The following is a 19,296-nucleotide window of genomic DNA, read 5'->3' as shown; positions in this document are numbered from 1 at the left end:
AACCAACAGATAGGGAGGCTATTTTAGCTGGGGTGGCCAGGAAAGGTCTCTCTGAGGAAATGACATTTCAACTGAAACTTGAAAAAATTTGAGAAGGAGGCAGGTATGTCTTCAGTGTAAGGGTGAACAGAGGGAAGGGTAAATGCAAAAGCCCTAAGGTGACCAAGAAAAAGGAAGCCAGGAGCGGATGCTGAATGAAAGAAGGAAGGAGAGGATAAGTAAGAAAAAGATGCACCTTCCCTCCAGAATGGGGCTCCAGGGGTTGCAAATGACTATTTTTATTCCCTCTGTCAAGAAGGATGGTACCTAAGAAGCTGGGGGAGGTGGAGAGCAGGGTTCTCTCTGCCCCTGGATTCAGCTTCCCTGCCCCTTGGTCCTCCTGTCACCTTCACCACAGTAAGGCTGTCACCACTGGGGAAGGAGATGACAGAAAGGAGCCCAGGGAAGGGCAGTTAGCCAAACCCTGCCTGGGGAAATGCACCAGGACCGGTGAAAACCAGCAAATCAAGGTCCAAACAGCACACACAAGCAGTCCTATTGCTTCAGCACCCACAGCTCAGGCCCACTTTTCTTTCTGGAGCAGAACTGGGGAGCAGAATGAGAATCCTTAGCTGAGAGACAGGATCTTAGGCCACAGGGAAGCTGCAGAGGAGAAGGCAGACTGTGGGGAGACACTGCAGAGGGAGGAAGCTGCCCAAGGTGAGTCTGCCAAGGTCAGTCAGCAGCGGTGGTGGCTTGTGAAAGCTGCCCCCACCCCCCTGCTCGGTGCACACCTCCCCACCCCTCTACACAGATTGCCACATGTCTGGGCCCCCAGGGCCCCCATCCCAGTGTTGCAAGATCCCGGTTGGGGTTGTGGGTGGAAAGGGGCCTCTTCACCTCCACCCCCTGCCCTGCTCCAAGCCAGTGAGGGGACTATGGGATGAAGGGGGCTGTTCAGGAGACACTGAGGCAACAATAGGCAGGGCCGGCTGAGGGCCTGTGCGTCTCCTCTCGGACAGGCCAGTCACTTCCCATCACCCTCACCAGCCCCCGCAGGCAGACCCCTCCTCCCAAGACTCAGCGTGGGCTGCTCCAAAATGGGAGTAGTCCAAGCTGGACAGAACCCCTGGTTGGCCTCTGTCAGCTGCTTCCATAACCAGGCCTGGCCTAGCCTCAGAAAACCCCAGTGGCACGTGAGAAATTCTCCCCAAGGGGAGAGGGTGGGGGTTTTCAGAGGAAAATGGCTGCAACTTAACTTTACCAAAATGGCCATCAGTTCTGACTTCAGAAAGCAGTGGAAAGGTCTCAGGGCCTGGGAAGGGGCAGGCTTCCTGATAGGGAGAGACCCGCCACAGAGCTGTAGCCTCTTGCTTCTCTTTTATTATTTATTTATTTTAGGTCCAGGGACAGACTAGATTTTTCCCTTAGATTTGCTTCCCTTTTAGAAGAAACAGGGCTCTGGGGGTAGGTAGAGGCAAGCCACACATAGAATGGATCCATCCCCTATGCCCCATGAGCTAAGCTTCACCCTGGAGTCCTAAACTGTCCAAGCCCCTATTGCCCCGCTCCCACACCTAGCACTGTCACCCCTGGCCAGGCTATCCAACCTTGCTGCAATCGGGACGGTTTGCAAAACGCCTTCTAGCTCCCGCTTTGTCACCATCTGAGGTTAGGACTGTACTCAGGAGATAAGCTCAGGCCCCACCCGCTCGTCCCCAGCGAGACTGCTGGCCTGCTGCAATCGGGACGGTTTGCAAAACCCCTGCTGGCTGCAGCTCTGTCACCATCTGAGGTTAGGGCTGCACCCTAAGATAAAGCCTAGCTCCTCCCTTCAGCCCTGCCTTCTAACCTCACAGGCAGCATGGTCCCAAGAAACAGAGCTCCTGGGAGCCTACTCAGGGTCTGGAAGCGTTATACAGGTCCAGTGCAAAGACCCTTCTCCTTGGTCCTCCCCTCACCCCTTCTCCTCTCCATCCCCAGCCTCACTTTTGCATACTTTCCTCATTATCATCCTCTCCTCACTCTCCATTTACTCACCTTCTATCTTCTATCCTCACCCTTCCATCCCTCACCTCCCTCCTGCCTTCTCACCACATTCATTTGCTCAAAAAATACATACTAAACACCTACTTGAAGCCAAGCATTTTGTTATAGAAGCTACAGGACACATAAGGAGAACAGTCCCTGCCCTTTGGCGGTTTATAGATTAGTGAGAGTGACAAACATAAGACCACAAACAAATTGTGGGCAGTGTCATCTAGCAAAAGTTAACGGGTGACTGATGGCCAATATTAACATGGGTACCTGATTTAAATGTGAGGGTTGGGAAAGGCTTCTTTGAAGGGGTAACATATTGGTGGATATCTAAATGGTGAGTAGGAATTCATCTGGCAAAAAGTGGGGGTTCCCAACAGAGAGAAAAGTATATGCAAAGGTTCCCAAGTAGGTCCTTCTCATTCACTGACTGAATGCTGGGGGTGCAGGGCAAGATGCTGGGAGGAGGCAGAGAGGCTTGAAGAAGCTGAAGCCAGAAGCTCCCTCAGATGGGATTCAGAGCATCAGAGGGAGAACTGGCCTTCCAAGGGAAGAAGACATCTCCTCTCTTTTAGCAAGAAACAGAGGAGATGGCAACAGAATCAAATACAAATAGGTTTGTAGCAGGCTGGGGCTGTTCCTATCTTATGGCTTTTATTTTCACCATGAAAGAAGAGATAACCAAAAGTCACTGAGAAGGAGGGGAGGCTGGAGGTTTCAAACTATAAAATCTGGCCGGGCGCGGTGGCTCACACCTGTAATCCCAGCACTTTGGAAGGCCAAGGTGGGCGGATCACAAGGTCAGGGATCGAGACCATCCTGGTTAACATGGTGAAACCCTGTCTCTACTAAAAATACAAAAAATTAGCCAGGCATGGTGGTGGGCGCCTGTAGTCCCAGCTACTCGGGAGGCTGAGGCAGGAGAATGACGTGAACCCAGGAGGCAGAGCTTGCAGTGAGCTGAGATCACGCCACCGCACTCCAACCTGGGCAACAGAGTGAGACTCCATCTCAAAAAAAAAAAAAAAAAAAAAAGAAAATATAAAATCCTAGTTGGTGAGAGTAGAAGAGGGAGCTCATTGCTGAGATGCTCTTCATTGAGAGCATCCAACTGAAGTTGATGATGACCACTTTAGAGTGACATGTCCTCTGGGATGATTTTATCCAGTGGTCCTTAGATGCTTGAGAGCAAATGCAGAGAAGACAAATGTTAGGTCCATCTAGAGTTGGGACTTAACCAGGGAGATGAGATGGAAAGGACAGACAGGGGAGAGGAGTTGAAGGCATTAACAAAAGGGGATCGCAGTGGTGGGCCTGAAACCTAAGGCAGAGAAGGTGAGATGTGAAGATGGGAAGGGCTGTGGTTCCTCAGTGAGCTTCATAGAACAGCTGCTGGGAGCCAGCTTGAGCAAACCACCATAAGGAAAGGAGATTCTATCAGCGTGGGATGTTTGATTCCGTTATTTCATAGGTGCTGCAGTTTCTGGTGGTGATAAGGCTCTGGGTATGGCCCTGGGAGAGGCTCACTAGGAGGAATGGAGGAGATGGTTAGAGACAGAGGGTGAGGGAACCGAGAGGCCAGCCTGCCAGAGGGAGCATCCATATGAATGATGACCCCACCTGGACGACAGCTCTTTTCCTACCAGCCTCTCTCTACAGCCGACATTTCTCTCATCTCCACTCATCAACATCCTCTCTCCTTATCCCTAATTTCCTACCACCACACCCTTTTTCTCCCCTTCATCCCATTCTCTCTAAGTTCTGTTCTTTTGTCTAACCCCATCCTCTCTTATCCTTCCATCCTCTCTCCTTATCCCCATTCTCTCCTCATTACGTTTTCTCCTCACCCTCTTCCTCTCATCACTTCACACTGGAGAAGCAAGATTACACAGTGGGTTCAAGCCTGGGCTCAGGTGCCTAACTATGTCAGTTCAACTCCTATACTGCCACTTACCACCTATGTACATTGCCTAATTTTGCTGTGCCTTGATTGTAAAATTGGGATAATAATAATGCCTACCTCATGAGGTGGCTGAAAGAATTATATGAGTATAAAGTGCTTGGGTCAGGCACAGGGGCTCATGCCTGTAATCCCAGCACTTTGGGGAGACCTCAGGAGTTTGAGCCTGAGCAATATGGCAAAATCCCATCTCTACTAAAAATACTAAAGTTAGCTAGGTGTGGTGGCATATGCCTGTAATCCCAGCTACTTGGGGGGCTGAGGCTGGAGAATCACTTGAACTCATGAGGCAGAGGTTGCAGTGAGCCAGGATCATGCCACTGCACTCCAGCCTGGGTGACAGAGCAAGACTCCGTCTCAATCAATCAATCAATCAATAAAATAAAATAAAGTGCTTGGAACAACGTGTTGGCACAAAGCTGTGCCCCATAAAATGAATATTATTCTCACTCTTTCCTTACCTCCTTGTTCCTTCCTCAGCTTCATTTTCTTACCTCCATTATTGCCCTGCAACTACTTCATACCTCTTTAAAGAGGCAGAGACAAATAGGACTCAGCCCCTGCCCACCATCTAGCAGGGAAAAAAATACAAAAATAAATGTCAGGATAACATAATAAGAGAGCCCCTTCAACGATGTGAAAGAAATGCTATTGGAGAACAGAAGATTTGAGAACTCTCTCTACCTGGGGGAGCAAAGAAGTCTCAACTGGCAGATAACCTCAGGGTTGGATCTTGAAAGATGAAGAAGAATTTGCAGTGTAAAGAGAAGAAAGGTTAAAAATTAGCTGGGCATGGTGGCATGTACCTGTGGTCCTAGTTACTTGGGAGACTGAGGCGGGAGAATTGCTTGAGCCCAGGTTGAGGCTGCAGTGAGCCGTGATCGCACCACTGCATAGCAGCATGGGTGACAAAGTGAGACCCTGTCTCAAAAAATTAAAAATCTAAATTTTAAAAGGACAGGAAGGATTTATTAAAATGCATGAAGTTCTTCCACCCGCATGTATGAAGTTAAGATCAGCCCATATCGTGGCCAGAGCACACCCTGTCTCAGTATGGCCACAGGGGAGCAGCAGAGCATTAGGAGATGCAGACTTAGGCCAGAAAAACCTAAGAAATATAGGGGAAAAAAGACCAGACATTTGGAGAAAAAGACTAGGTTTGCCTTAGGGAAAAAAACAAGAGTCTTATAAAGATTTGTACACATGATCGCGCCACTGCACTCCAGCCTGGACGATAGAGTGAGACTCCATCTCAAAAAAAAAAAAAAAAGATTTGTACACATGGTGATAATAAAAGAACAGGCCAACTATAGTGGCTCATATCTGTAATCCCAGTGCTTTGGGGGATCACTTCAGGCCAGGAGTTCAAGACCAGCTTGGGAAACACAGCAAGATCCTGTCTCTACAAAAAATTTAAAAATTAGCCAGGCATGGCAGCACACACCTGCAGGAGGCTGAGGTAGGAGGACAGCTTGAGCCCAGGAGTTTGAGACTGCAGTGAGCTATGATCTACAGAAAATTTAAAAATTAGCCAGGCATGGCAGCACACACCTACAGGAGGTTGAGGTAGGAGGAGGGCTTGAGCCCAGGAGTTCAAGACTGCAGTGAGCTATGATCATGCCACTGAACTTCAGCGAGGGTCACAGAGCAAGACTCTATATCAAAAATAAATGAAAATAAAAATAAATTTTTTAAATATGACAGGCATGGTGACTCACGCCTGTGATCCCAGCACTTTGGGAGGCTAAGGTGGGCAGATCACTTGCGCTCAGGAGTTCAAGACCAGCCTGGGCAACATGGCGAAACTGTGTCTCTACAAAAAATACAAAAATTAGCTGGTCGCTGTGGTGCACACCTCCAGTCCCAGCTACTCGGGAGGCTGGGGTGGGAGGACTGCTTGATCCCAGGAGGTTGTGGCTGCAGTGAGCTGTGATTGAGCCACTGCACTCCAGCTTGGGGACAGAGCAAGACCATGTCTTAGAAAAATAAAATAGAATAATAATAAATCTAAGTAAATAATAAAAGAACAGGTCTCCTCTGCATTGACAGTGTATATAATATGTATTCTTTTTTTCTTTTCCTTTTCCTTTTTTAAGGATGAAGGGTCTCCCTATGTTGCCCAGGATGGCCTGAAACTCCTGGACTCAAGTGATCATCCCACCTCAGCCTCCCAAAGTGCTGGGATTACAGGCATGAGCCACGCCACTGTGTATAATACGTATTTTTTTACTTGACTTAGTATTTACCATAAACCATACACTGTTCTCAGTGCTTTATAAATATTCACTTACTTTTCAATAACAACCCCAAAAGTACAGTCATCCCTATTTTACACATGGGAAAACTGGGGCACTTGGTCAAAGTTACATATACATTTATATAGATAAAAAGTGGCAGAGTAGGTTTGCCTCCAGAGTTTGGATGTGTGAAAGCCAAGGCCCTGGGCCCCTGGAGGGTCACTGAAAAATCAGACATGAGACAGAGTAATAGGAGAAAAGGCATACACATTTATTTATTTATTTATTTAGAAACAGAGTTTTGCTCTTGTTGCCCAGGCTGGAGTAGAATGGCGCCATCCTGGCTCACTGCAACCTCCGCCTCCTGGGTTCAAGCAATTCTCCAAAGGCATACACATTTATTTAACATGTACATATGAGAACCTTCAGAATGAAGACCTAACCCCACCCCCATGAAATACAGAAGCTTATATATGGTCTTGAGGTTACAGAAAGAATGGTGCCTTGGATCCTAGCAAAACAGGTTATAGGAGGGGTGAAAAACAGAATTCTGTTGAGGGGCAATAAATGATTACTAAGGAGAATGAATGGATCTGGGAACAGAGATTAACTTGTAAACAGTTCTAACAGTGAAAAGGCCTGCTCAGGTGTGGTTACATTCTTGGTCTTAGGGAAGAAGAAAAAAACTGCTTTACTTATTGGGTCTGGATCTTAGGCAGATAGGGCCTGTGCTTTGGGAGAGATGAGGGGTGTGGGTGTGTGTTTAAGGGGGAAAGGCAGGATGGTCAGGAAGACCTTAAGGCTTCTTCTTCAGTTCAGCATGTCAATGCTGTATTTTGGGCTACAGTTTCTGAGCCCCAACAGGTGTCTCCCTTGTAATCAGTAGTTTCAACCACAGTTCTGGCATGTGAAAGTATAAAATCCTTGGGAAGTCAGCAGCCCTACTCTAAACTCTAATCCATGTTGGTCACCAATTAGCTATTAAAGTATACTGCCTTAAAACAAATGTTTCTTCAAAAGTTAAATAATGGGGTTAGGTTCTTTGTTTTCATCCATGCACTGAAGACCAGGCCCGAAGGGCTGTGCTGAGTGGTGTGGACACAAAGACCAACAGGAAACAGGCTTACCTTCAAGGACTTCAGGATGTGGAGGGAGAGCCGCTAAGCCAACAATTATAACAGAGGATGACAGTGTTCTGTTAGGAGCTGGGAGGGGAGACCCCTCCTGTGAGGTGGTTCCCCACCCACTGTGGCAGGTGTGGAATTTGGGCTGGAGGTATTAAGAAAGGCTTCCAGGGGTAATTACCAGAAAGGTAGGAATTAGCCAGGCAGGCAGGGGAGGGGGCAGTATCCAAGCAAGGGAAACAGGATGTGAAAACACAGCATGAACAAAGAAAACAGAGTTCCTTAAGAACATCTTTGAACATTAATGTCCATTTTAAGAGTTTCTTGGTCGGGCGCGGTGGCTCACACCTATAATCCCAGCACTTTGGGAGGCCGAGGCAGGTGGATCACCTGAGGTCAGGAGTTCGAGACCAGACTGGCCAACATGGTGAAACCCCATCTCTACTAAAAATACAAAAAAACTTAGCTGGGTTTGGTGGCGGGCGCCTGTAATCCCAGCTACTTCAGAGGCTGAGGCAGGAGAATCGCTTGAACCCAGGAGGCAGAGTTTGTGGTGACCCAAGATTGCGCCATTGCACTCCAGCCTGGGCGAGAAGAGCGAAACTCAGTCTCAAAAAAAAAAAAGAGTTTTCTTTTCCCTCCTCTGCACACCTAAAAGCAGCTTCTGTGAAACCTAACAGACCTAACACAACAGCCTCTTAGAGGAAGTGTCAGTCAACTAACATGTATTTGTTGAGCACCCACTAAGAGCCGTACATAGATGTAGGAGATCCTAGAAGTCTTGTAGTTTAGTTAGAGGCCACCCAGTTCTGAAACTGGGGCTAGTGAAGTGCAGAAGCCTTGTTTGCCCACGTCCAGGGAGACCAGCAGGCAACTACAAAGCAAAGAATATCTCTGTCCCCCACTTCCCCTGTTATGGTGACACCAATTTTCTTTTTTTTTTTTTTTTTTTTTTTGAGACGTAGTCTTGCTCTGTCGCCCAGGCTGGAGTGCAGTGGCACAATTTTGGCTCACTGCAAGCTCCGCCTCCCGGGTTCAAGCCATTCTCCTGCCTCAGCCTCCTGGGTAGCTGGGACTACAGGCACCCGTCACCACGCCCGGCTAATTTTTTGTATTTTTAGTAGAGACAGGGTTTCACCGTGGTCTTGATCTCCTGACCTCATGATCCACCTGCCTCGGCCTCCCAAAGTGCTGGGATTACAGGCGTGAGCCACCGTGCCCGGCCAGTGACACCAGTTTTCTAGTTCTGTGAAGGTTCCAAGGTTTTCTACTCAGAAAGGCAAAAGAAATAGGACGAGGGATGGAAAGGATTAGGAAACAGTTCCCAGCCAGGCATAGTGGCTCACACCTGTAATCTCAGCACTTTGGGAGGCCAAAGCAGGAGGATCACTTGAGGCCAGGAGTTTAAGACCAGCTTGGACAACATAGCAAGACTCCATCTCTACAAAACAAACAAACAAAAAACAAGGAAAGAGTTTCATCATGGATAAGGCAGGCTCCTCTTTGGAAAGGTCAGTTGAGGCCTCAGAATAACACTTCCCCTCCCCCAGCACTCCACCTCTGGCCCCTCTGGAAGAGGGTGGTTCATATCCGACCTCCTGGCAGGGAACTGTAGACTGAGTCAACAACATTCAAATCTTGAAAAAATAAGCAAGAGTGGTGGGGGGTACATGGTGAAAAACAGTAAAGAGAGGAAAGCCAGAAACAGTGAGCCAGGGAACAAGGGGACGGAAGACAGGATCCAGGCTGTATCTACGGAGAGACACAGAAGGGAGATGCTGTTGCTGCTGCTGCTGCTGCCACCACTAGTCCTCAGGGTTGCTGCAAGCCGATGTCTACATGATGAGACACAGAAGTCTGTGAGCCTTCTCAGGCCCCCTTTCTCCCAACTCCCCCCAAAATCTCACTCTTCCTCCCTCACCCTCCCTAGCTCCGGTGATCCTCAACCCCTACGAATCCAAACCTGCTATCTAGGAGATCATCTATCAGATGGAGCTTGGGATCCTGAGGGGGAAGGGACGAGAGGGGTATCCCGAGCCCTGGCCGCAGTGAGAGAGGCCACTCAGCGAATCCAGGCTGTTCTAGCAGGTGAGTGAGGGAACAGAGGTGTTAGGGAGGGTTGAGGAGCAGAGAGGTCCAGGGGAGGAAGATCAACCCAGAAAAAGTACTGGAATTCCAAGATATGGAGGGAAACTGACCTCTTGTCAAGTCCCTCCAGTGCAAGGACCCCTACTTCTGAGTCGAGACCCTGCACGGTATTGCCATGCTGTCTGGGGAGACCCAGATACCCCAAACTACCACAGGTGAGTTCATGTCATTGACAATGTATGTAATTCTTCTTCAGGGATACCTAGAAATGTCCTCAGCTCACCTACAGATATTCACTCTTATAGGTGCAGCCTCTTGAACCCAGAGTACAAAGGAGAGAGTTGCCTGGGGGCAAAGGTGAGATTGAGTCAACAACACTGATATCTTGAAAAAAATAAGGGTGGGGGGGGATACGCAGATGGTTAAGAGAGGAAAGCCAGAAATAAGTACACCAGGAAGAAGGGGACGGAAGACAGGATCCTGAGCAGGCTCACTTCTCAGTCTCAAGGATCTGGAGATCTGCAGCCTGCCATGACCATTCCAAGACCACCAGCATCAGAGTTACTTAGTGTGCTTCTTAACAATGTAGATTCCTGAGCTCCTCTCTCTGCTAAAATTTAGTAAATCAGAGACTGGGGGTGAAGGGGCAGAACTCTGTATTCTAGCCAGCTGCCTAGATTACACTAAGACAGACCAAACAGACTCATTCTCCCCTACTCCTCATACCCAGTTTCCTACTGTCCCAGCCCATCTGCTAATGCAACATTTCACTCCCGGCCAGATTCCTGACGCCCATCTTCGTGGTTACACCTTGTGGCCAGAGCAGGGTCCCCCACAACTGGTCCAGCCAGATGGGCCTGGGGTCCAAAACACTGATTTTCTTCTGTATGTGCGGGTTGCTCACACTTCCAAGTGCCACCAAGAGGTGAGGTTCAAATCAAATCTCCTTTCCCCGCTGCCTCTCTCAATCTTAAATCTCATGAGGGGGGTTAGGGAGCATAAAAGCAGTTTTTTGTTTTGTTTTGTTTTGCTTTGCTTTTGTTTTGAGACAGAGTCTCACTCTGTTGCCGAGGCTGGAGTACAGTGGCCCAATCACAGCTCACTGTAGCCTTGACCTCCTGGGCTCAGGTGATCCTCCCATCTCAGCCTCCCGAGTAGCTAGGATTACAGGCGTGCACCACCATGTCCGGCTAACTTTTTGTATTTTTTTGTAGAGACGGGGTTTTGTCATGTTGCCCAGGCTGTGTCTCAAACTGTTGGGCTCAAGCAATCTGCCCGCTTTGGCTTCCCAAAGTGTCAAGATTACAGGCGTGAACCACCACGCCCAGCCAAAAGCAGTTTTTATTAAGTTGTGCTTATTTGGGATAACTTAGGGAATGTTAGTAACGTTTGGGTAAAGGCTACTCCCACCCATAGCCATCCCTCAATACCACTCCTGCAGAGTTTTGCAGAGTCCCCTGGTCCTCCATTTTCAGAGGATTTCTTTCATTTATGATACCCTACTTTTCTTCTTTCTGGCCCTACCCTGTCCTGGCCCATCCACAGCCCTCTGTCATAGCCTATGCTGCCTGCTGCCAGCTGGACTCAGAAGACAGGCCTCTCGCCGGCACCATTGTCTACTGTGCCCAACATCTCACCAGCCCCAGCCTCAGCCACAGTGACATCGTCATGGTGACTGCTGCATGATGAATAGGGAGAAGCAAACAGGTTGCAGGGTAGGGGGCCAGGTTACTCAGTTTCCCATAAAGTCAAAGAACCCACAGAGGATGGAATAGAAGGTGCCTCAAGCTCTAGGAAGAGCTGATTGGGCAGAGGGGTATAGAGTGTTTGGTCAATCCTGCTGCAAATTTGGCCCCCTTACTGGGCTGTCATTTGTCCTTAGGCCACACTACATGAATTGCTACATGCCTTAGGTTTCTCTGAACAGCTCTTCAAGAAATGGCAAGACTGCCCCTCAGGATTCAGCGGTAAATGAGAGGAATGAGGTTAAGGACTTCCCACGATCAACCAGAGGGAATTCACTATCTCATAACCTCCTTCCTTCTAATTTCACTTCACCCTTCCTAAGTTTTCCTCTCCTCATATTGCCTTCTTCCCTTTGTGCACTCAGTTAGAGAGAACTGTTCTACAAGGCAACAAGTGACAAGGCAAGATGAGTGGGGACAACTGCTTCTCACCACCCCAGCTGTTAGCTTCAGCCTGGCCAAACACTTGGGAGTGCCGGGGGCTTCACTGGGTGTTCCCTTGGAAGAAGAGGTGAGAATGAGAACACCTTGGGGTAATGGAAGAAAGGAGTAGCCAGGTAACAACCAGCCATCTGCCACCTCCTCCAGGAGGGCCTTTTGTCCTCACACTGGGAGGCCAGACTACTCCAGGGTTCTTTAATGACTGCTACCTTTGATGGAGCCCAGCGCACTCGACTCGACCCAATCACCCTCGCTGCCTTCGAAGACTCAGGCTGGTACCAGGTCAACCACAGCGCTGCAGAGGAGCTGTTGTGGGGCCAGGGTGAGAAATAAGGCAGATCTGCGAGAGGCACTCACGACCCAAGTCAGCTCTGGGGGAAGTGGGAGGCTGGAGGGGTTTCTGTTGCTGATGTATAATCAAAGCTATGAGGATAGCTGGTGCGGAAGGATGTTTGGGCTTCATTTGTTGAGGGCTCTCTTTCCTTCTCATCTCTCAAGCAGGATCTGGCCCGGAATTTGGCTTGGTGACCACATGTGGGACTGGCTCCTCAGACTTCTTCTGTACTGGCAGGTGTGTGTGCTGAGTGGTTAGGGGACTATACGGCGGTCAGTGATCCTAGTGTCACTCTATCATCCATTCCACACAGTGGGCTGGGCTGCCACTACCTGCATCTGGACAAGGGAAGCTGCTCCTCAGACCCCATGCTGGAAGGCTGCCGCATGTACAAGCCCTTAGCCAATGGGGTGAGTAGACAAGAGAGCAGACAATGAAACTGAGTGGTTCCGGAAGGGAGTCAACTTCAAAGGCATCAGAACAAACACTATTCTACCTTCTGACCTGCCCCTCAGAGTGAATGCTGGAAGAAGGAAAATGGATTCCCTGCTGGGGTGGAGAATCCCCATGGGGAAATCTACCATTCCCAGAGCCGTTGCTTCCTTGCCAACCTCACTTCACAGCTGCTCCCTGGGGATAAGACCAGGCATCCTTCTCTTACCCCACACCTCAAGGAAGCAGAGCTCGTGGGCCGCTGCTACTTACATCAATGCACAGGGAGGGGAGCTTATAAGGTGCAGGTGGAGGGCTCACCTTGGGTTCCATGCCTTCCAGGAAAAGTTATACAGGTGGGTACCATAAGAGGAATAGTTGCAGCATACTGGCAAAAAGAAGTTGGGAAATACTTGTATGGTGGTACTGTCCAACCTGTTTTGCTGTACATACAGTTTTCCTAAGCACCCACTGAGTCCAGACTCTGACCTAGAATACATTTTCCTTAGAAGACTTGAACAGATAATTAAAGCAAAACCATATCCTGCTACATATTTCCTTGCAGATACCTGGGTACTATGGTCTTCTCTTCTGTCCCCGGGGTCGGCTGTGTCAGACTAATGAAGGTATCAATGCTGTTACTTCCCCACCTGTGAGTCTTTCAACCCCAGATCCACTATTCCAGCTCTCTTTAGGATTAGCTGGGCCTCCAGGCCACTGTCTGGGGAAAGAACAGCAAGAAGGGCTGGCTGAAGCAGTACTGCACGCTTTGGTGAGCAGAGGTGGCACTGGCAGGTAAAAGCTTGAGTATTTATACAATGGGTCAAGGAGAATCCCTAAGTCCTTTACTTGATGACTCTCCTCTGAAGACCTTTTGTTCATCCCACTCTTAAGCCTGCACCTGTTTCATGACACATACTCTGCCAGGAACTATACCTCTATTAAAATATTCAAATGTCCATTTAGGTGCTATTTCCACAGCCCATCAATTACCACTAGCTTGGTGTTTACTGTGCATATGTGGAAGTCTCCTGGCTGCCAAGGGCCTTCAGTGGCTATGCTGTACAGGGCCCTGACTCTGACTCTCCAGAAAAAACCCCTAGAAGTGTATCATGGAGGAGCCAACTTTACCACACAACCCAGCAAGTAAGATAATATTCCAAGTACTTTTCTTTCAAATCCATGGAGTCCAGATGTTTGAAATTAAATTTATTAAGCACTCACTCATGTGTATATTGTCCTAGACAGGGTTGCGTTTCAGAGAACAAAGATCTCTAACTAACACGATCATCCAGTCATGTCACTACCTGGCTCCCTTCTCCCATACAATAACACATTCCCCCATCTCTAGAACACAGGGATCAGATCTTAGTTCCACCCCCCTGCCTTTTTTTTTTTTTTCTTTTTTTGAGACAGGGTCTCACTCTGTCACCCAGGTTGGAATGCAGTGGGGTGATGTCAGCTCACTGTGGCCTCAACCTCCCTAGGCTCAAGTGATTCCCCCACCTCAGCCTCCCAAGTAGCTGGGACTACAGGTGCACACCACCATGCCAGCTAATTTTTGTATTTTTGGTAGAAACAGTTTCACCACGTTGCCCAGGCTTGTCTCGAACTCCTGAGCTAAAGCAACCCATCTGCCTCTGCCTCCCAAAGTGCTGGGAGCCACTGCCACCACTCCTGGCCCCCTTCCTTTCTTAAGCACTGTTAGGGATTGTGCCTAGCTACCTAAAGACCATAGACTGACTCTTCCCCTAAGCCACTTCCCTCGCCGCCAAGTTAGCTCTTCTTCCAATAATTTAAGATGCTAGAAGACTTAGATCTTGACCTTATTTCGACTTTCATGTTCTGTAGCCCCTCTTAATGATTTCCTGTTTAGCCTAATGCTTGGATGAGGTGAGGTTTCATGAGCTTTTTTTTTTTTTTTTTTTTTTAGTAGAGACGGGGTTTCACCGTGTTAGCCAGGATGGTCTCGATCTCCTGACCTCGTGATCTGCCCGTCTCAGCCTCCCAAAGTGCTGGGATTACAGGCTTGAGCCACCGCGCCCGGCCAATGAGCTCTATCTTTAAGGGCAAAGCCCCTTAGCCAGATGTGGTGGCCCGGCATGCGCCTGTAGTCCCAGCTACTTGGAAGGTTGAGGTAGGAGAATCGCTTGAGCCTGGGAGGCGGAGGTTACAGTGAGCCAAGATCACACCACTGCACTCCAGCCTGGGCAACAGACCAAGAAATTGTCTCCAAAAAAAAAAAAAAAAAAAAAAAAAAACCACACAAAAGGTAATGCCCCTTTATCTACTAAGCCTAGCCATTATTCCAAGCCAAATATTACCTTCTATGTTCCTAGGTTGCTGGTTACTTCGGACCATAATCCCTCCATGACCCACCTAAGGCTGTCCGTGGGACTCTGCCTAATGCTGCTAATCTTTGTGGGTGTACTGGGAACCACAGCCTACCAGAAAAGAGCCACTCTTCCTGTGAGACCATCTCCCTCTTACCATTCACCAGAGCTCCACGGCACAAGGGTCCCAGTTAGAGGAATAAGGGAGGTGTGATGTTGCCCAGAACATGACAGGGTGTAAGAAAGAGAATCATTTCTTGGGAGACAACTGGATGGAAAATCTATTGTGTATACTTAAGTTCTACTTTCTTTGGAATGCCTTTTCCCGGCTATCAATTTTATATAGCCTGGCAAAGAAAAAAAGGGTGAAGTTTTACAGTTTTAAAGATCCATTCTTTATTTTGGTACAAAAATAAACTGTTCAACCTGTAAATTGTCACCTGTTTTAATATTGTTATGAAGCAAACTTACAGAATAGGAACACCTGCTACCAGTTCCAAGAGTATCACATGCATATGCCTTAGAAAAAGGCCAGGTATGATGGTTCACGCCTGTAATCCCAGCATTTTGGGAGGCCAAGGGGAGAATGGATTGCTTGAGGCCAGCAATTCAAGACCAGACTAGAAAACGTAGCAAGACCCCCATATCTACAAAATAATTTTAAAATATTGTGGTGCGTGGCTGTAGTCCTGAATACTCAGGACACTGAGGCAGAAAGATTACTTGAGCCTAGAATTTGAGGTTACAGTGATCTCACACTCACTGATGATCATGCCACTGCACTCCAAACTTGAGCGACAACTCATCTCTTAAAAAAAAAAAAAAAAGGTCATTGTGATTTGGATTCAGTGTGGAGAAAGAAGCAACTAATTATCTCCCTCTCCTGATTTTTCATAATTTTATTAAATCATCACTGGGAAAACTAATGGTTTGGGTATCACACAATTACACTAGAATCTGATAGGAGTGGTAAAACCAGCCAATGGAATCCAGGTAAATTATAAAAATGCCACCTTTTATTGTCCTGTCTTATTTCTGGGGAAGGAGGGTTCTACTTTACACACTTCATGAGCCAGCAGTGGGCCTGAGTTATAATGTGTAGGTTCTTTTTGGTTATAGCTGCAGAAGAAGCCATCAAATTCTTGAGGATTTGACATCTCTTGGAAAGAAGCAAACTAGTAGACTGATAAGCGGGATTGCTTAGATTGATAATATTTACAAACAGGAGTCCGGTTGACATGCTATTACTGTTGAAATAACCATGCCTATACTGGTCAGTGAGTTCAGTCAGCTGGTCTGAATACCAGTTCCAGAGCTTTAGATGACACATTTGAATTATCATTGTAGAGAGTCATGGCCTTGGCTCCATCAGCTATGGTTATCTTCTTTGGTCTGAATGCCTATCAGTCCTTACCAGCTGTAGCAGCCACTGCTTGGTAAAACTTTGCCACGAAGTCTGGCTCACTGAACTCCAGCTGTCTGACAAATTCATTGCGCTCCTGCTCAGCCCAGCCTCGAAACCACTGATCCCAAAGATGTAGCTGACACTCAAAGATAGAAGGTGGTCGGTCTGCCCCAGACACACTAAGCTGCTCCAGACTATCCAGCAATGGCTGTAATTTTTCTGGCACTGCCTTAGCTACCAGGTCCTCTAGGAAACGTTCACGCTGGGGACCTGACCAATTGGCAAACCAGTGAAGAATACACTTCATCTCCTGGGAGGTGATGTAAGACATCGGAGGAGGGGAAGGGTTAGTATTGTGTGGTACTGAGGGTAAGAGAGATGGGAAGGATAGCGGCATTGAAGAGGATGACTCCAGTGGCATCCTGAAACATAAAAGCACTGTTATACGCTCTCCAGGTAGAGCAACGAAAATACAACTTTCAAGCAACAAGACATCTTACCACACTCAATTAGCATCTACAGAGAAAATTACTTTTTATGAATTCAAAGACCCAAAATTAATAAAGTCTTTTATTTAGATTATCCAACTACCTTAGAGAAGTCACCAAAAATAACTTCGTTTCCTATTTGCCTGCCTTTTTCAAACCCATTCTTCCCTACCCACTGTCACCCTCCATCTTTCTTATAAAGAACCTAAAAATAACCAATATATTTCTTGCTCACTCTCTCCCTCTTACTTCTAAGTGCCAGGCTGGGTAAAGAAAAAAACAATGATTAATGTTGGTCCATCACATCTTCTCCAAAACGAAAAAGCATACATTTTAAAATCTAGTACGTGCAGCTAGTCAAGGCTGATGCTAGTTGTTTTGTAGCTATCAACAGTGGGGGAAGAAAGAAAAAAAATTATTTATGATGAAAGAGGTTTCAATGTGCATATAAGCCTCTGAAATATGCCAAGAACTTCATAACATTTGTTACCTCCTTACATTTCCTGTAAAGCACCAGAAAAAGAGCAGAGTAAGAGCCTTGCTCAAAATAAGGTAATGCAGTAAAAGAACCAGAAGCCCGGGTGTTTGAGACTTTAAAAAGAGTCCAGTTGGTTTGTTGGCTTAGAGATCTAACAACTGTTACACTACTTCATGACAATCCATGTTTTTAAACAATTGCCCTTAATATTTAGTATGGGCCAGACACAGTGGCTCTTGCACTTCCAAAGTAATCTCAGCATTTTGGGAGGCCGAGGCAAGAGGATAGCTTGAATCCAGTTGTTCAAGACCAGCCTGGGCAACATGGCAAAACCTCATCTCTATAAAAAATTTAAAAACTCGTTGGGCGTAGAGGTGCCTAACTGTAGTCCTAGCTACTTAGAAGGCTGAGGTAGGAGGATCACCTGAGCCCGGGAGGTTGAGGCTGCAGTGAGCCCTGATCACACCACTGCACTCTAGCCTGGTTCAGAGTGGAGTGACCCAGAGCGGAGTGACAAAAAAAATTTTTTTTTTTTAGTATGGCATCTATTGGTGGCTTGCTATTTATTTATTTATTTATTTATTTATTTATTTATTTTTGAGACGGAGTCTTGCTCTGTTGCCCAGGCTGGAGTGCAATGGCGTGATCTCAGCTCACTTCAACCTCCGCTTCCCGGGTTCAAGCAATTCTCCTGCCTCAGCCTCCCGAGCAGCTGGGAATATAGGCATACGCCCGGCTAATTTGTTTGTATTTTTACTAGAGACCGGGTTTCACCATATTGGCCAGACTGGTCTCCCATTCCTGACCTCAAGTGATCCGCCGGCCTCGGCCTCCCAAAGTGCTTATAGGCATGAGCCACCGCGCCCGGCGCCTTGACATTAATTTTGCCTCATGAATGCAACGGAAAGATCAGCCTATTTGACTTCAATAGTTTTCAGTCTCTTAAATCTCTAACATATCTCTTAAATCTCTAAACCATTTGTCTGTGACCTATTTTACTGTTTGTGTTTCTTCTGCATAAAGTTGGAGGATTGCTAGTGACAAAGAAAGAAGCCCCTAAACAATATGAGTTCAAGTACCAAAAAAGTTCAGGGCGCTTGCATTTTTCAGTTCTTGCCCTACAGGAAGCAGTTCCTCCAAGGGAACTTACTCTCTTCTTCGGAGAAACGGAGAATTTTCCCAGAATCTTGCCACACGGCTTCCAAGGCAAACGCAAACTCAAACTCAAGTTGAGCGTCATAAATCAGTTCATAGTCTGGGTCCGAAGACACGGCGCTGCCTGCCTCTTCCCCACTTTGGAGGCCACGGAGCTTGCTATTCCGATTCCGCCCCCCTCCACAGGCCCCACCAAAAAAAAAGCCTAAGATGGGAGTGACTGGGATTCAGAGGACAGAGGGCAGAAGCTGTTTGCGTTAAGGAGTAGGTGGCTTGCCCTATTAAGATAGTCCGCAAACACCGAGTCTGACCCGGCCCATAGAGGTACTTCCACCCCGCTTACCTCCCCTTTTCTCTCGGAGGGCACCCGAAGATTGTCAGGAGTCCTTAGACTCCAACTAACGCTGCAGCTTCCAAATTTCCTGAAAACCCTAAGCTGGGCCAGCCCGGCAGCCCACGCACTTCCGGCCTCGGACCCGCCCCAAACACCCAAGCGCCCCAGCGCCTCATCTCTAGGTCCGGAGATAAACGAACATCTCCGATTATGGTTATACCAGAGTCGAGGGCTTCCGAATATATTCGATTCAAAGCTTCGGCAAGACGAAGAAAACCGAGCCTGAAAGCAGGGCGAGAATAGGGGAGCTGCAGGGCGGATGGAAAGAATTGATTGGTGCCGATGTGAAGACGGAAATATCCGAGGACATCCGGAGGAAGCCGGGGAGTTCTGAGTGGTAATCGAGGGGTAGAGTATGGCAGTGGGCGGGGTCATCTCGGTACGTTCGAAGGGCGTTGGCGGAAATTACCGAAGATGCCCGAAGCCGTCGGGACGGACCCGAGTACCTCACGCAAGATGGCGGAGCTGGAGGAGGTGACTCTGGACGGGAAGCCTCTTCAGGCGCTGCGGGTGACCGACCTGAAGGCCGCACTGGAGCAGCGAGGCCTAGCCAAGAGCGGGCAGAAGAGTGCCCTGGTCAAGCGGCTCAAAGGGGTGAGGAGTCGGCGTTGCTGGGGTGTCGGAGGAGAGCGGACCCGGTAGAGACGAGCCTCTGCCGCGGCGCAG

General features: G+C 48.0%; 3 protein-coding genes across 5 annotated transcripts in view; 2 read left to right on the top strand and 1 right to left on the bottom strand.

Annotated features, from left to right (window-relative positions):
- Positions 1 to 9,007: 9,007 nt before the first annotated feature.
- LMLN2 (leishmanolysin like peptidase 2) lies at positions 9,008 to 14,961 on the top strand. The gene is made up of 16 exons (XM_025391130.1): positions 9,008 to 9,425; positions 9,556 to 9,640; positions 9,731 to 9,782; positions 10,207 to 10,355; positions 10,478 to 10,553; positions 10,640 to 10,735; positions 10,971 to 11,096; positions 11,308 to 11,392; positions 11,536 to 11,681; positions 11,759 to 11,933; positions 12,113 to 12,182; positions 12,259 to 12,355; positions 12,461 to 12,733; positions 12,943 to 13,172; positions 13,344 to 13,523; positions 14,717 to 14,961. The coding sequence occupies exons 1-16, from the start codon at positions 9,008 to 9,010 to the stop codon at positions 14,922 to 14,924; spliced, it is 2,466 nt and encodes an 821-aa protein (XP_025246915.1). The 3' UTR covers positions 14,925 to 14,961.
- A 630-nt stretch (positions 14,962 to 15,591) lies between these two features.
- C7BH14orf119 (chromosome 7b C14orf119 homolog) lies at positions 15,592 to 19,005 on the bottom strand. Of its 3 annotated transcripts, none has more exons than XM_025390923.1 (2): positions 18,580 to 19,005; positions 15,592 to 16,425 (listed from the first exon to the last, which is right to left on the bottom strand). In XM_025390923.1, exons 1-2 carry the CDS (start codon positions 19,003 to 19,005, stop codon positions 16,114 to 16,116), a joined length of 738 nt encoding a protein of 245 aa, XP_025246708.1. In that variant the 3' UTR covers positions 15,592 to 16,113. The 3 variants fall into 3 exon arrangements, with proteins under 3 accessions (XP_025246708.1, XP_025246709.1, XP_025246710.1); XM_025390924.1 differs by having other exon boundaries at positions 15,592 to 16,537; positions 18,161 to 18,804; XM_025390925.1 differs by having other exon boundaries at positions 15,592 to 16,537; positions 18,580 to 18,804.
- ACIN1 (apoptotic chromatin condensation inducer 1) overlaps positions 18,913 to 19,296 on the top strand; it is a 37,619-nt gene continuing 37,235 nt past the window's right edge. The window contains exon 1 of the mRNA XM_025390917.1: positions 18,913 to 19,224. Coding sequence (XP_025246702.1) covers positions 19,045 to 19,224 — 180 coding nt within the window. The 5' untranslated portion in view covers positions 18,913 to 19,044. The remainder of the gene's footprint in view (positions 19,225 to 19,296) is intronic.

Source organism: Theropithecus gelada, chromosome 7b, assembly GCF_003255815.1.
Source record: "Theropithecus gelada isolate Dixy chromosome 7b, Tgel_1.0, whole genome shotgun sequence".
Classification (NCBI taxonomy): domain Eukaryota; kingdom Metazoa; phylum Chordata; class Mammalia; order Primates; family Cercopithecidae; genus Theropithecus; species Theropithecus gelada.
The sequence above is the reverse complement of the archived record's forward strand: the minus strand, read 5'-3'. Positions and strand labels throughout refer to the sequence as shown.